General features: G+C 42.5%; 1 protein-coding gene across 1 annotated transcript in view; it reads right to left on the reverse strand.

Annotated features, from left to right (window-relative positions):
* Positions 1-1,033: 1,033 nt before the first annotated feature.
* The window catches only part of LOC142741399 (granulocyte-macrophage colony-stimulating factor receptor subunit alpha-like), a 47,603-nt gene continuing 33,106 nt past the window's right edge, over positions 1,034-15,530 (reverse strand). The window contains exon 12 of the mRNA XM_075850780.1: positions 1,034-3,210. Within this exon, the coding sequence (XP_075706895.1) occupies positions 3,118-3,210 (93 nt within the window). The 3' untranslated portion in view covers positions 1,034-3,117. The remainder of the gene's footprint in view (positions 3,211-15,530) is intronic.

Below are 15,530 nucleotides of genomic sequence, written 5' to 3' on the forward strand. Positions count from 1 at the left end.
CACTGGTAACAGTCCAATATCATTCAGTATGGGCTCTCTCCCAGAAAAATGCAGTGGACAGTCCGCAATCCAATGAGGGTGTGGATGGTAATTCTTATCCTTGTAGTTCCACCAAGCTCCTTATCGTCTCCCTCCACATTCAAAGAACTCCTGGTAGGAAAAGGATCTTATGTCTAGAAGTAACAAGAAATTAAAGCATCAAGGTAAGTAAAAATCTTTAAAATTTCTAGGCGGCACGCCAAACACTCTCGCCCGACCCTGGGTTTCACCCTTCCGGCTTCCGGATGCCCCAGAGGAAGGTTGTAGGTGCGCTTTTGTTGGACTGGTCTTCTGTCAGTATCATTACAATAACGTGAATGTTCAGCAGAGCCAAACAAGGACCAGGGGAGGTAGGGAGCGTTCCGAAACACTGCCAAGGGCATTAAGGGAGCTTGTCAATTCTATCTGCATGGAGTCTTTTCTCCTCATACTTGTGTGGGTTTACCCAAGGTCTCCAGATTCCTCCCATACTCCAACTAGACTGATAAATTCACTGGCTTCCAAGGAAATTGGCCCTAGTTAAGCCAGATTAACACGAACGAGTGCAAACTCAGATGTGTAAAATGGAAGTTTTTCACGTCCGAGTTGCACCTGTGCGGGACCCGTTTTCACGGATCCCTCATAGACTTGAGTCTATCGAGGGATCTGTGAAAACGGAAGAAAATAGGACATGTTCTATTTTTCACCGGACGCTTCGCACGGTCTGTTCAAACAATGGGCGTGTGAACGGCCCCATTGAAATACATGCGTCCATGTGACGGCCGATGTTTTAACGGCCGTCACACAAACGTATACTATGGTTGTCTGAATTCGGCCTTATTGTGTGTGTGTCTGAGCCTCCATTTGGGACAGGGACTAAAGTGAAAAGGGAGAGGGACATTAGGGTTAGCTACAGTTACACCAAAAGTTTCAGGTGGCTTAAGCCTTTATGTATAAACAACATCAGATATTTATTAAAATAAATAATTTTATTAATTTTGATTTTTATCACAGAAATACATATATTTGTAACAGTTCTAAAATAATTTTTTTTAACTCAAAGTCAACAATACAATTCATAACGTTTTTATATAGTATATCACAATTTAGACCATGTTCACATGTTGAGGATTCGGTCTGGATTTATGCGCAGATACCAGCAGTGGTTCCGTATTTATGTTGCAAATACCTTCCTTTCTTTGGAATAAATAATTAAAATGTCAAGTACTGTACAGTAAGTATTGTGGCCAGTGTAAAAAATTCTCATGTAGACAACCCTTGTCCTTATGCCCTATTAGAGTCCCTCCCTTCGAACAGAGAGCCACTCTGTTATGGTAAGTCTTGCTTACCAGTTGCCATAGTATTTGCTAAACTGTCTGCCAAGGGGCTCATGCCAGTGCTGCTTGGTTGTCATGGCTGGCACGGGCTTCACCTGCAGCCTAGTACAAGACAGTGGGGAATCTACAGAATGATAGCATCCAGGTGAGGAAAACTTTGTGGAGATGTAGCGCTCAATGGGACTAGCCAAGAGCTAAATTTCCCCTTTTGTCTGGAGTTTCTATGGGAAGAAGTTGGGTGGCAATCACTAGGATTCCGATGTTGTTGCAGTTGTTGAATGTTGTTGTTGTTGTTGTTGAATGCCGAATAGTGGCTGTAGAGAATCACAGGATTCTCAACAGCAGGATATGTTCTATCTGTGGGCAGCATATTATAGCACACATAAACAAGGGAAAATATCTCAAATCTACTGAGGGGAAAGGAAGGGGGGTTTTCTTATGAAACAAATGGATTCCCATAGACCACATCCCATAGTTGAAAAAGGTCTAAACCCCCTCTTTACCCACAGGATCTTAAAACGTAGCTTTTATTCAATCAAATTAATAAATGAGTTCTATATATAGATTCTATATTTTATTTACAATGGTAGAAATTAAGGTTTGATTTAAAATTCATTGTGAACATTACATTTCTCTTTTTTATATATGTAATGGGTAATATATAGCCTATTATACTTAACGGTTTAACGATAATAACGATTTCAGTTCAGATGTGTGTAAAGATGAATACTTTGCAACATGATTTACTGTGAGAGCCGAGCTCTGAGCTCCCATGGTATAGTCCAACTGCTAACTTGGTAGTAAATTGTGTCACTCCGTTGTTTAGCCGTGAGTTCTCAGCTGGAGGATCAAGGGCACGAATGATTAAAAGATGCTATAGTGTCAGCTCCACCCGCCCAACATGTTTCGGAGCATTAACACAGCGTCATCAGGAGCTCTGCAAGATATGGCATCTGTGGTGTGTTATAGAGCAGGAGGAACTGAGCAGATTGATATACAGTTTTGTAGGAAAAGTTTGAATTTAACATGTCATTTTTTAAATATTTAAATCCTTGCTTATTGTGGGGTTAGGAGTCTAGTGGGCTCTATGACTGACAACCATCCTTGTATGAGTGTGCATATAGAGAATTCAGCCAATCAATAAGTGAGACTGCCCGCTTGACTCTTAAACCCCAAATCGGCAGGGATTGAAATTCCTAAAATACACATTACAAGCTGCCCACAGGTCATGTTCAATATGTCAGGTTCACTTTAAGACTAAATGTCATTTAATTACTAGTCATATCATATTCATTGTATAGAGCATAAAAAAATAACAATGTTTGCCATTTATATGATGTTAAAAAAATGATTTAGCGAAGAAAAATTATATATAGTACGGTGCCACCTGGTGGTCAGAGTGTACAGCAATGTGCACATCCACCTAATGAGCTAAGCGCTGGTGGACACGCATTCTCAGTCGCTCCCCACAGCCAGGTCCCTACCTAATGATCCTCAGAGCAGCCAATAGAAATAGCTTTCTGCCCTGCTTGCAGTATAGCTGAGGCTCCTTTTGCAGGGGAATTAAAAAGGGACTACATCTCAGCTTCAAGAGTGGGAAGCAGACTGATCCTTCTCAGAGCCGCCCCAGCAGCATAGATAAACAGCAACATCAGGGGGGGGGGGGGGGTGAGGGTTCACATGGAAGCAAAAAATTCTGAAAATAGTTTTTGCTTTTAGGACTTTTGGTATGAAAATTATTCATGGGATACACTTTCAAGATTTAGAGCTTTTCTGGCATTTCTGTCACATATGAACATATGAAGTCTTCATCTTTTTTCATGAATGGAATTTCAATTTCAGACTCTTTTTGCACCTAAAACCAAAGAGGACAAGTTGGTTAGCTGCACAGAATAAAAGAGTTTATCTGGGTAGGCAAAAATAAATATCCACAAAAACACCAACAAGCAAATCTACTTCTTTGAGTGCCCAAAAACATAAGTTTGCGTTACTCACCGCAGTGCGATGTGGCGCCAGAGCTGCAAAACTACAAGTCCCAACATCCCTGCATTTCCCCTGTGTCCTCTATCCCCGCCCTACTCAATGCTCTAGCAAGCGTGATTCATTATCCCTTTTGCTCATTGTCTGCGCTCTGCATTGGACAACACAGAGTTGATTTACATATCAATATAAATTCTTGCCCGCTATGATAAAAGTTATTTTCATTGGTGATTCAGTGTAGAGCATGTGCAATTGTAATGGTAATGACGTAAAAGAAGTCATGTCCCTAAGATATTACATTGTGCATGCGCAGGGTAGTATCCTTTAAAGAGAGAGTGGAGTGAAAGGAGAAGGGGGGTGGCTTACTTCATCATAATTGTCACAGTGACAGACCCCTAGCGATCATGTGATTCGATGATGCACCAACACGAACAAGAGGGGAGGATCCCTCTCGGTCATGTGGGCCTCTGTCAACGCGTCATCAGGGAGGAAAGGACTACAGGACTGGGAACACATGGGTGTGGTCTGAATCGGTGAATGGGTGCACTTTAGAACAAGTATATTAGTAAGTTACTTAACCCCTTCACGACTGCCATATGGCTATATACGTTCCACCTGCCGATGACATGTATTTTTTTTTAAGAAACTAAGCTTACAAGTGCAGCGCAGCTGACGATCACCATGACTGTCTCATGGTGGTCATAAAAAAGTTTGCTTTACCTCTTAGCCCTCTTCACTCCCCCTCATGGGGGATCCAGGAGAGAGAAGAAGACTAATTGTTACAGAGCAACAGTGTATATACATATATATAAAAGATAGATAAGTACATTAAAAAATTACGAAAGTGTTTCTTTTCACATTTTTTGTGATTTGTCTGCTCATAATAAAAATTTAAAACATGGAATTAATTAAACTAATCTAAAAAAGGTTAAAGGCTCATAAGTCTTGTAAAAATAGTTCGGATATTCAAAGCGGTAGAAAAGATATTATCGTTTAAAGAAGTGCACATCAGAAATGGAAAATTTGACCTGGACACAGGGGTATGAATGATTCTCGGTCATGAAAGGGTTAATATAGAATTATTGTTTGATTTGTATGTCATTTTATGGCGCTGGATAACCCTTTTAATATGTGCCGTGCATTTTGGAAAGGGTTTACTGTTTTTTGCAATTTGTAGATAAAATTAGTTACCGGTTGAAGACGCTTGACGTCTTAAACCGGTAAATAATTATATAAATGTGCCAAAAAATGGTACCTACATAAAGTAGAACTTGTCTTATAGAGCTACGTCGAACAAAAAAATAAAAAAAGTTATGAGTGCTGGGATGCAAAGAGGAAAAACTGAACAACTGTTCTGTCCTCAAATTGTGGCTTCTGTTATGAAAAGAAGCCACGGAGCAGATTTGAACATAGCCTTAGCTTTATGTCAGGCCAGGTACTGAGCAGGTGGAATGAAGGCTAAACCACTAGATGAGAACAAATATCATTCATGGTTCTGTTCTTTCAGGCTATCGCATATCACTGTATTGGATATCTATTCCAGAGGAGTAGGACGCTTTCCAGAATCTCACATTGTGGCTTATCCCTCAAGCACTCCAGTGATTGTTTCAGCTAGTCCATCCAAGAGAGGACTATGACTCGGTTTTGTTACTAAATAGTTATTGCATAATTAAGATTGCTATCCTCTTGTGTGGCAATGAAATGCTGACTAGAGGGAACGGCATGATATAAAATGATGCAACCTTTTTATGGTTCATTGTTCCTTCCACTCCTACTATATTAGCACCAAAGCAGCCCCACAACCTTACATATTAGGGGCTGCTTTTTTTTCAGTGATGTTTTCTGACAAGGATATAATGTTTTTGGGTCTTAAAATGATTATACATTTGTTAATTTTCATGAATAAGTGCCAAGTTTTCAGTAGATCCAAGATTTTAAGTCGTTTTTTTTTTTTAAACTAATATTCTCATCTGGAGTACTTTATAAAAAGCATTTTCTGGAATTGGAAAAAAATGAAAAACATTGATATTGGAGAGGAAAGGAATGTTTAGTCATGAGAAAAGATGTTTCATGGGGAACAAATTATACAGTACAACTATATGAATGGCCAATTCACTGTAAGGTCACCTTAAAAGAGAAAAATACACCATCTGTGGTTGGAGAGAGCTGTAAAATTGTAAAATAGTCACCTTATGAACTGAGGAACTGGTGTTATAAAAACTGTTCATTGTTTTAAGAGAGGCTTAGATGATTTCTTGAAGCAAAATACCATAAAGGTGTACAGATGTAGCCATCATTAACTTGATTCTAATAACCTGCTATCTAGCCACTGTTTATCTAATGCGTTAAAAGTCAAGATAAAGACGGCTACATCTGTATATAAGTGTAAAAAAATACTTTTTCCCTATTATGGCAAATTAGCCAATTTCATGTACGGTTTTTCACTTTCCTCCTGGATCATCAAGGCTAAACTAGGATAAAAAATAAATTCTTCCCTCACACACCACCCTCCCAGGTTATAAACTATGTAACTAAGAAATGCAACTGTGTGTTTTGTTCTTCTAGCTTTAGGAAATAATATTGGGAAATTATATCATTTAACATAAACATGGGTTTTGTACTAATAGGTTAAATAATGATAATACTATACATGGTAATATAGATAATATAAGAGTGGCATTACAATTGGTTTTTGTCCACATAGGCAAGGCTTGGCAGTTAATGGACAAGGGTGAAGAGCATGATCACCCAAGTTATACTTGCTAAACTATGGAAGGTTTAGATAGATACTTCAAAAGGATAGTTGAATGAGTTATTGTTTACCAGAATGCAGGGGTGTACATAGAGGTCATAAGCCCAATTGCAATGATTAAAATAGGATTCGGTCCAGAGCAGTTTGGCAACACGCACCGGTACGTCCTGCATTGAAGGGCTTTAAAGGGAACCTGTCACCAGCATTTCACCTATTAAACCAGCAATACCTGGTGGTAGTGGGTGAAAAATAATTTCTATATAACCTATAATTGTCTTCTTAGTCGGTTCTGTAGCTTTAGTATTCAGCTTTTTAGTGTTCCCACAACGTATGCAAATGAGCATAAAAGAGTCAGATCTTCATTTGAAAAGAGTCAAATCTTCGTTAGAAAAGAGTCATATCTTCATTCCTCAAGTCTTTCCGAGTTTACCCCGCCTCCTTACTTTTGATTGGCAGCTCCTCGCCTTCCCCCAGCACACAAAATCCCGTGCTTGTGCATTAATGTCCTCTTCTGGTGTGTGCGCACAAAAGGGACACCGGATTATTACGATAAAAGGCGCAAGATGTTTGCAGACCGTTATTTACAGTCGGAGGAGGAGTTTAGCAGAGGGGATAACGGCAATGAACGATTTATAGCAGCAGCCAGTGAGGGATAAGTAAAGTTCAATAGGTGAAATGATGGTGACAGGTTCCCTTTAAGGCACAGGGACGTATCGGTGCGTCCTGGCTAAAAACTGTCACCCTGTCAAATGACAAGGTGACAGAACTGTGCTGTCAACTGTTTATGACAGTTGACCGGCACAGTAAGACGGCAGGGGACCATTCACAGCGGTCTCCTGCCGGCGATCGCTGTGATTGGTCAGTCAAAGCAGACTGACCAATCACAGCTCCATGACGTAGTGTATGTGATGGCGCTGGCTCAGCTTGAGCAAGCGCTATCACCGCTGGTAATCAGATGTCCGGCACCCCTCTGCAACGGCCAGGACCGGAGCTAGGCTCCGATCTGGCCGATGAACCCCTTCGATGCATCGATCAACGCGATGGATGCATCGAAGTGTCTTGTAGCCTGTCGGCAACCACGATGGTTGCCACGGGCGCGGATGTCAGCTGTTTGTCACAGCTGACATCGTGCTCTAACGGACAGGACCGGAGCTAGACTCCGATCCGGCCGATTAACCCCTTAGATGCAGCTATCGCTGCATCTAAGTGATTAGATCGCACGCTATGGTTGCTAATGACAACCATCGGCACCCGCGGGTGTTCAGATGGTTGCTATGGCAACCGTAGCCTAACAATCGCTTCCTAGTACGGAAGCCTATTAGGCCCCGTCGGGAGGCAAAGCCTAATAGGCTTGCTGTCAGTGAATAGCTGACAGCTCTAATACACTGCACTATGTAGGTAGTGCAGTGTATTAGAATAGCGATCAGGGCTTCATGCCTTCAAGTTCCCTAGTGGGACACAAAAAAAAGGTAAAACAAGTTAATAAAAACGTTGTAAAAAAGTAAAAAAAAATAAGTTTCATGAAAAAAAAAAGTTTCAAAAACCACTAACAGCCTTTTTTCCTATAATAAGTATTTTATTATAGGAAAAACAAAAAAAACATAAAAAAAGTACACATATGTGGTATCACCGCGTCTGTAACGACCCAAACTATAAAAATATCACGCTATTTTACCCGTACGCTGAACACCGTAAAAAAATTTAATAAAAAACTATTCCAGAATCGCTGTTTGTTAGTCACTACCCCTCGCAAACCAGAATAAAAAAAAGGGATCTAAAAGTTGCATGTACCCCAAAATTATACCATTAAAAACTGAAGCCCGTCCCGCAAAAAACAAGCCCTCCCGCAGCTTTTTTGACGGAAAAATAAAAAAGTTATGGCTCCCAGAATATGGTGACAAAAAATAAATTTGAAACAAAAGTGATTTTATCGTGCAGACGCTTCAAAGCATAAGAGAAACTATATACATCTGGTATCGCCGTAATCGTACCGACCCGCAGAATAAAGTAAAATTGTCATTCATAGCGCATGGCGAACGCCGTAAAAAAATAATTATAAAAAACATCAGAATTGCAGGTTTTTGGTCACCTTGATTGCCAAAAAAAATTAAATACAAAGTGATCAAAAAAATCGCATGTACCCCAAAATGGTACCAATGAAATCTACAGATTGTCCCGCAACATATAAGCCCTCACACGGCTCCGGTGGAGAAAAAAATAAAGTTCTGGCTGTCAGAATATGGCGATGCAAAATGTGCAGAGTGTTCCAAAAGCGGATAAGATCTGGCACCATTTATCAGTGCGACACCGGCCACATATCTATGAATTATTTATTTACCCCATTATTATACCCTCTTATTATGCCCCTGATGTACTCCGCACAGATTACATATGCCCCCACATCATAAACTGAAATACCAGCAAAACCCCAAACAAAACTACCACTAAGCAAAATCTGCGCTCCAAAAGCCTCCCTTCTGAGCCATGCAGCGTGCCCAACGGGCAGTTTACGTCCACATATATGGCATCGCCATACCCGGGAGAACCCGCTTAACAGTTTGAGGTATTTGTCTTCAGTGGCATGAACTGGGCACAAAATATTGTGCACTAAAATGGCACATACCTGTGGAAATTTGCAATTTTCACTTTGCACCATTCACTGAGCATTCATTTATTATAGAAAAAAAAAACCTTGTGTGGTCAAAATGTTCACTACACCCGTTAATAAAATGCCTTCAGGGGTGCAGTTTCCAAAATGGGGGTCACTACATGGGGGTTTGTTTTACTATTTGACCCCAGAGCCCTGCCCAATGGCGTAACTACCGCGGTAGCAGCCGTAGCGGCCTCTACGGGGCCCGGGGCTTGAGGGGGCCCGTGCCGCCAGCCGACACGCCCACCCAAATGCCCGGTGGCGCCTCTAGCAGCCGTTATGGCTGCTACAGCGGTAGCGCCGCTACTGTGGGGCCCGCGCCGCCGAGCCTTACACAGGCCCTCTCATGCCTGTAGGTGTCGCTAGCACCGGAGGGGGCACCAGTGCTAGCTGGAGCCAAATACATGTATTAGCACTGAATGGCAGGGCATGTTTCGTGCCTGACCATCCAGTGCCTTACAATGACACTGATTGGCTAGCGGCGCAATTACATCATCGCGCCGCTTCCATGCTTGGAAGGTGCTGATTGGCGGGGCAAGTCATTCTGCCCCGCCAATCAGCGTCATTGGAGGACGCTCGTTCAGCTCCTGCAGACATGCTCAGAAGAGAGCATGTCTGCATCGCCAGTGAACAGCGTGGGAACGGGATCATGTGAGTATGTCAAGTTTATATATTTTTTTCCTCATAAGAATGTGAATGGCATTATCTATAGTGGGGCGGTCTATCTACAGGGGGGAGTCGTCTTTATGTGGGCTATTATATATAGGGGAGTCTATATGTGGGGCAGTAGCTACAGGGGGGTCTATATGTGGGGCAGTAGCTACAGGGGTTTCTATATGTGGGGGTGTGGGCCACTATATACAGGGGGCTCTATATGTAGGCCATTATATACAGGGGGGTCTATATGTGGGGCAGTAGCTACAGGGGGTCTATATGTGGGGCAGTAGCTACAGGGGGGTCTATATGTGGAGGTGTGGGCCACTATATACAGGGGGCTCTATATGTGGGCCATTATATACAGGGGGGTCTATATGTGGGCCACTATATACAGGGGGGGTCTATATGTGGGGCACTATATACAGGGGGGGTCTACATGTGGGGCACTAGCTACAGGGGAGGTCTGTATGTGGGGATGTGGGCCACTATCTACAGGGGGGTCTATATGTAGTGCACAGTCTACAGGGGTGGGCTATATGTGGGACACTATATACAGGGGGAGCTATATGTGAGACACTATCTACAGAGGTGGGCTATACGTGGAGCACTAACTATAGGGGAAGCTATATGTAGGGCAGCACGGTGGCTCAGTGGTTAGCACTATTGCCTTGCAGCTCTGGAGTCCATATGTGGGCACTATCTACAGGGGCTTCTATGTAGGTCACTATCTACAGGGCGCACGGTGTGTGTGTGTGTGTGAGTGTGTGTGTGTGTGTGTGTGCGCGTGTGTGTGTGTGTGTGTGTGTGTGTGTGTGTGTGTGACAGTTATATTTAGATGTGTTGAGAATTTTAACTTTGTTTATAGGTGCAGAAATGTTTTAAAAGTGAGAAGCTGAAGACATCTAAACGGAAAACTGCAGAAATGGGTCATGGCCGGGAGAAATCCATCATAGATGTCTGAACCGGAGGGAGAAGAAAAGAACTAGAATCTGAGACGTCACCGGTGAGTCACTTAATGTAAATGTTTATTCTGCCTCTAATCAGTATTGTAGTCACTGTATGATCTGCAGCGAGATGATGGTGGTATGATTTTTTTTGTGAAACCGCATCTCCCAGCATATCCTTATCATTGTTCCGGCCATGCTGGGAGCTGTAGTTTTACGCCGTACAAACCTATACGCAGTGGCGTAACTACCGCTATAGCAGCCGTAGCGACTTCTACGGAGCCTGCAGCATGAGGGGACCCGTGCCACCCGCCGGCACGGCCCCATCCCATGGCCGCAGGCTCCGCTAGCAGCCGCTACGGCTGCTACAGCGCGACGCCACTGAAGGGGTTGTTCCTACAAAAGACATGCATCCCCTATCCACAGGATAGGGGATACATGTGGGATCGCTGGGACGCCCAGCGATGAGGAGAAAGGGGGACCGAAAGTCCCCCCTAAGTTCTCCATGACAAACCTCGTACTTCCCGGGTCTGTGTCGGCAGCTCCATGGAAATGACTTGCGCACCGGTCACGCTTTTGCGCATGCGTGACCAGCGCTCCTTTTTTTATTGAACTGCGCAGACGCCGGAAGTCCGAGGTTCGTCATGGAGAACTTCGGGGGACTTTCGGTCCCCCGTTCTCCTTATCGCTGCCAGCGATCACACATGTATCCCCTATCCTGTGGATATCCTGTGGAGAGGGGATACATGTCTTTTGTAGGACACACTATAGGCCGTTTTTTTTGGGGGGGGGGCTATATGGCGTTATCTACAGAGGGGGTCTGTATGGTGTTATCTACAGAGGGGGTCTGTATGGCGTTATCTACAGAGAGGGCTGTATGGCGTTATCTACACAGAGGGCTGTATGGCGTTATCTACAGAGGGGGTCTGTATGGCGTTATCTACATGGGGGCTGTATGGCGTTATCTACAGGGGGGCTGTGTATGGTGCTATCTATAGGGGGGCGCTGTGTGGTGGAATCTATAGGGAGGCACTATCTACAAGGTGGGGGGGTTGTGTGATACCCAGCAGAGGGGGGCCCCAGTTCAAAATTTGCTATGGGGCCCAGTCTTTCCTAGTTACGCCCCTGGCCCTGCCATTGTGTGCTAATGCTGCGAAAATCACCAAAATAGGTCTCACATGCGCCTTTAACTCCTAAGCCCTGTCATATGTCCAGGCAAATGATAAATGCCTTGAGGGGTATAGTTTACAAAATGGGGTCACTTCTCAGGGTTTTACACTATACTCTGGTACCTAAGGGAGCTCTGCAAATGCGACATGGCGCCCGTACACCAGTCCAGCAAAATCTGTGCTCTAAAAGCCACATGGCACTCATTCCATTTTGAGCTCTGCCATGTGCTCAAACAGCAGTTTAGGGCCACACATGGGGTATTACCGTACTCTGGAGAAATTGGGTAACAAATTATGTGTTGTTTTTTCTCCTATTACCCCTTGTGGAAAAAAATTTGGGTGCAAAACGACATATTTTTGGGAAAAAAAAAATATTTTTCATTTTCATACTGCCTCATTCTAATACAATCTATGAAAAACCTGTGGGATCAAAATGCTCAGTACACCCCTAGATGATTACCCTGAGGGGTATAGTTTCCAAAATGGAGTCACATCTCAGGGGTTTCTACTGTACGGGTACCTCAGGGGCTCTGCAAATGCGACATGGCGCCCAAAAAACAATCAACCAAAATCTACATGCCAAGTAGCACTCCTGCCATTCTGAGCCCTGTGGTGTATCCAAGCAGCAGTTTATGACCACATGTGGGGTATTACCGTACTCGGGAGAAATTGGTTTACAATTGTTGTGGCGCTTTTTCTCCTTTATTCCTTGAGAAAATGAAAAAAATTCAACATTTTAGTGAAAAGAATGTCGATTTTCATTTTCACTGCATAATTCCAATAATTCAGCAAAAAAACTGTGGGGTCAAAATGCTCACTATACCGCTAGATAAATTCCACGAGGGGTATAGTTTCCCAAATGGGGTCACTTTTGCTGGGTTTGCACTATTTTGGCCCCTCAGTGGCTTTGCAAATGTGACATGGGGCCGCAAACCATTCCAGCAAAACTTGAGCTCCAAAAGTCAACTGGCGCTCCGTCCATTCTAACTTCCGCCATGTGTCCAAACAGCAGTTTATTACCACATATGGGATATTGCTGTGCTCAGAAGAGTTTGCTTTACAAATATTGGGGTGTTTTTTCTCCTTTATCTATTGTAAAAATGAAAAAATCTGAGCTAAAACTACATTTTATTAGAAAAAATTTAGATTTTCAATTTCACGGCATAATTCCCATAAATTCAGCAAAAACCGTGTAGGGTGAAAATGCTAATTATACCCCTAGAAAAATTCCTTGAGGGGTGTAGTTTCCAAAATGGGGTCACTTTTGGGGAGTTTCCACTGTTATGGTCCCTCCAGGGCTTTGCAAACACGACATGGCACCGAAAACCATTCCAGCAAAATCTGTGCTCCAAAATCCAAATGGCCCTCGTTCCCTTCTGAGGCGTGCCGTGGGTCCAAACAGCAGTTTATTACCACATATGGTGTATTGGCGTAATCGGGAGAAATTGCTTTACAAATGTTGGGGTGCTTTTTCTCCTTTATTCCTTGTAAAAACTAAAACAATGTATGTTTTTTCAGAAAAAAAGTAGATTTTCATTTTCACAGACCAGTTCCAATAAATTTACCAAAAAATCTGTGGGCTAAAAATGCTAACTATACCTCTTCAAAAATTCCTTGAGGGGTGTAGTTTCCAAAATGGGGTCACTTTTGGGGGTTTTCCATGGTTTTGACACCACAAGACCTCTTCAAACTTGACATGGTGCCTAAAATATATTCTAATAAAATAGAGGCCCCAAAATCCACCAGGTGCTCCTTTGCTCGGAGGCCTGTGTTTCAGTCCATTACCGCACTAGGGCCACATGTGGGATATTTCTAAAAACTGCAGAATCTGGGCAATAAGTATTGATTTGCATTTCTCTCGTAAAACCTTCTGTGTTACAGAAAAAATTTATTACAAATGAATTTCATTAAAAAAAAATTAAATTTGAAAATTTCACCTCTACTTTGCTTTATTTCCTGTGAAATGCCTAAAGGGTTAAAATACTTTCTGAATGCTGTTTTGAATACTTTGAGGTGCAGTTTCTAAAATGGAGTGATTTATGGGGACTTTCTAATATATAAGACCCTCAAAGCCACTTCAGAACTGAACTGGTCCCTAAAAAAATAGCCTTTTAAATTTTTCTTGAAAATGCGAGAAATTCTAGCTAAAGTTCTAAGCCTTGTAACATCCTAGAAAAATAAAGGGACTTTCAAAAAACGATGCAAAAATAAAGTAGACATATAGGAAATGTAAACTAGGAAGTATTTTGTGTGGTATTACTATCTGTTTTACAAGAAGATACATTACAATTTAGAAAAATGCAGATTTTTGCAAATTTTCTCTAAATTTTGGTGTTTTTTACAAATAAATATTGAATTTAACGACAAAATTTTTTCAGTATCATAAAGTACAACATGTCACGAGAAAACAGTCTCAGAATCGCTTGGATAGGCAAAAGCATTCTGGAGTTATTACCACATAAAGTAACACATGTCAGATTTGCAAAAATCGGCTGTGTCCACAAGGCCAAAATAGGCTTAGACACTGAGGGGTTAACCACCTGTGATATAAGTACTTGGTGCTTGTTTTCTTCCCATCTTCTTTTTGGATCCTTGAGTTAATGTCTCCCACCCTTGTTTGCAAATGCTATTGGCCTGTGGAAGAGGGGATCCCATGTAGGGATCCTGGACATTAAGGAGGGACCCACAAGGGATTATTAATATCCCTTGTAGAACTATTTTGTGCAATTTTGGCAGAAGTTTTTTGCCACCATCTCCAGGTAGACTTTACTTGGTAAGGTGGTGAGAAGTGATTGGCCGTTTCGTAGGTCTAATCACTCTTGCAGCTGCGGGGAGAAGCTTCCAGGTCCGGTTCCCAGAAGGTCGAGACAGATTACCCATTTGCAATGGTGGCGACCATGCAAACGCTGGGGCCTCGCTCGAATGGACACCCTCAGTAGAACCTGTCACAGACTTCCCATCTCCAAACCAAGGGCATCAGTGGCAGGCAGCAGATTAGAGGCCTGGACCTTCATCTACAATTAATGAGTTGCCTACCGCACATTTAACCCCTGTACTGTCATCCCTCTCCCAAGGTTTAGCCTCACTTCAGGCAGTGGCCTTCATCATTCTGCCCCCAGCCTATTTTGCAGTAGACTCCTAGGCCCAGTAATGTTACCAGTGCATGGCTGGTGGCCAAATCTATTTGATGATAGTGATTGGGACCCCCTTTCACCTGTGCCATGCCCCTCCCCAGCTCTTAGAGCTAAAGGGTTGGCTAAAACTTGATATAGAGAAATATTGCCTTGTGACATTTCTCCACTTGGCTTTCATTTGTCTTAATCTGTTAAAGAGAAGATTTGGAATAATGAGTTTGTAGACATTTCATCTCCCCTTCTAGCATCTAAGGATTTTACTAGCAAGTTGAATAGGAATCAAAGGACAAATCAGAGGAAGATATGAGGCGTCCTGTTCCAAATACTTTTAATAACTGGTTACAGACTTTTTGTGTTTATTGCAGTATAGTTGGTGAGAGGTTCTCCAAATAAATGTTCTGGACTGTTTCAGCATCTTGATATTGTACTAGAGGTCCACAAGAATTTTGGTGGTATTGGTTGGTTACAATATGATGAACATTTTAGCTAAGGTATCAAACATATATGGCTATGGCTCAACCTGATGATTGCACCGAAGGTCCCTGTCTCTGCATCAAGGGGATGCTCTGCTTATGGAATTCTAAGGAAAGGCACTTATTTTGTGCTTAATGAATTTCAGTGCAAGTAGATGGGAAGCTGTAAATATAAACAAGAATTTGCATTTTGCATTGCTGGACATCCCAAAAATTGGCTAGTTTACTTGGGCAGCCCTCTAATTAAGGGTTTCTTTAGAAAAGCATTGATGCCAGTGAGGCTGGAAAGCATGCTTCCCTGGTTAAATTGGTTTTCAAATCAGCAGATAGAAAAACCATTAATTAACAATAGAGCTAATGGTTGAGATATGTCTGTCAAGTTTTCTGCTCCTGAAGCTAGACAGAAAGGAAGTCGT

This window comes from Rhinoderma darwinii, chromosome 2 (assembly GCF_050947455.1).
Source record: "Rhinoderma darwinii isolate aRhiDar2 chromosome 2, aRhiDar2.hap1, whole genome shotgun sequence".
In the NCBI taxonomy this organism is placed as follows: domain Eukaryota; kingdom Metazoa; phylum Chordata; class Amphibia; order Anura; family Rhinodermatidae; genus Rhinoderma; species Rhinoderma darwinii.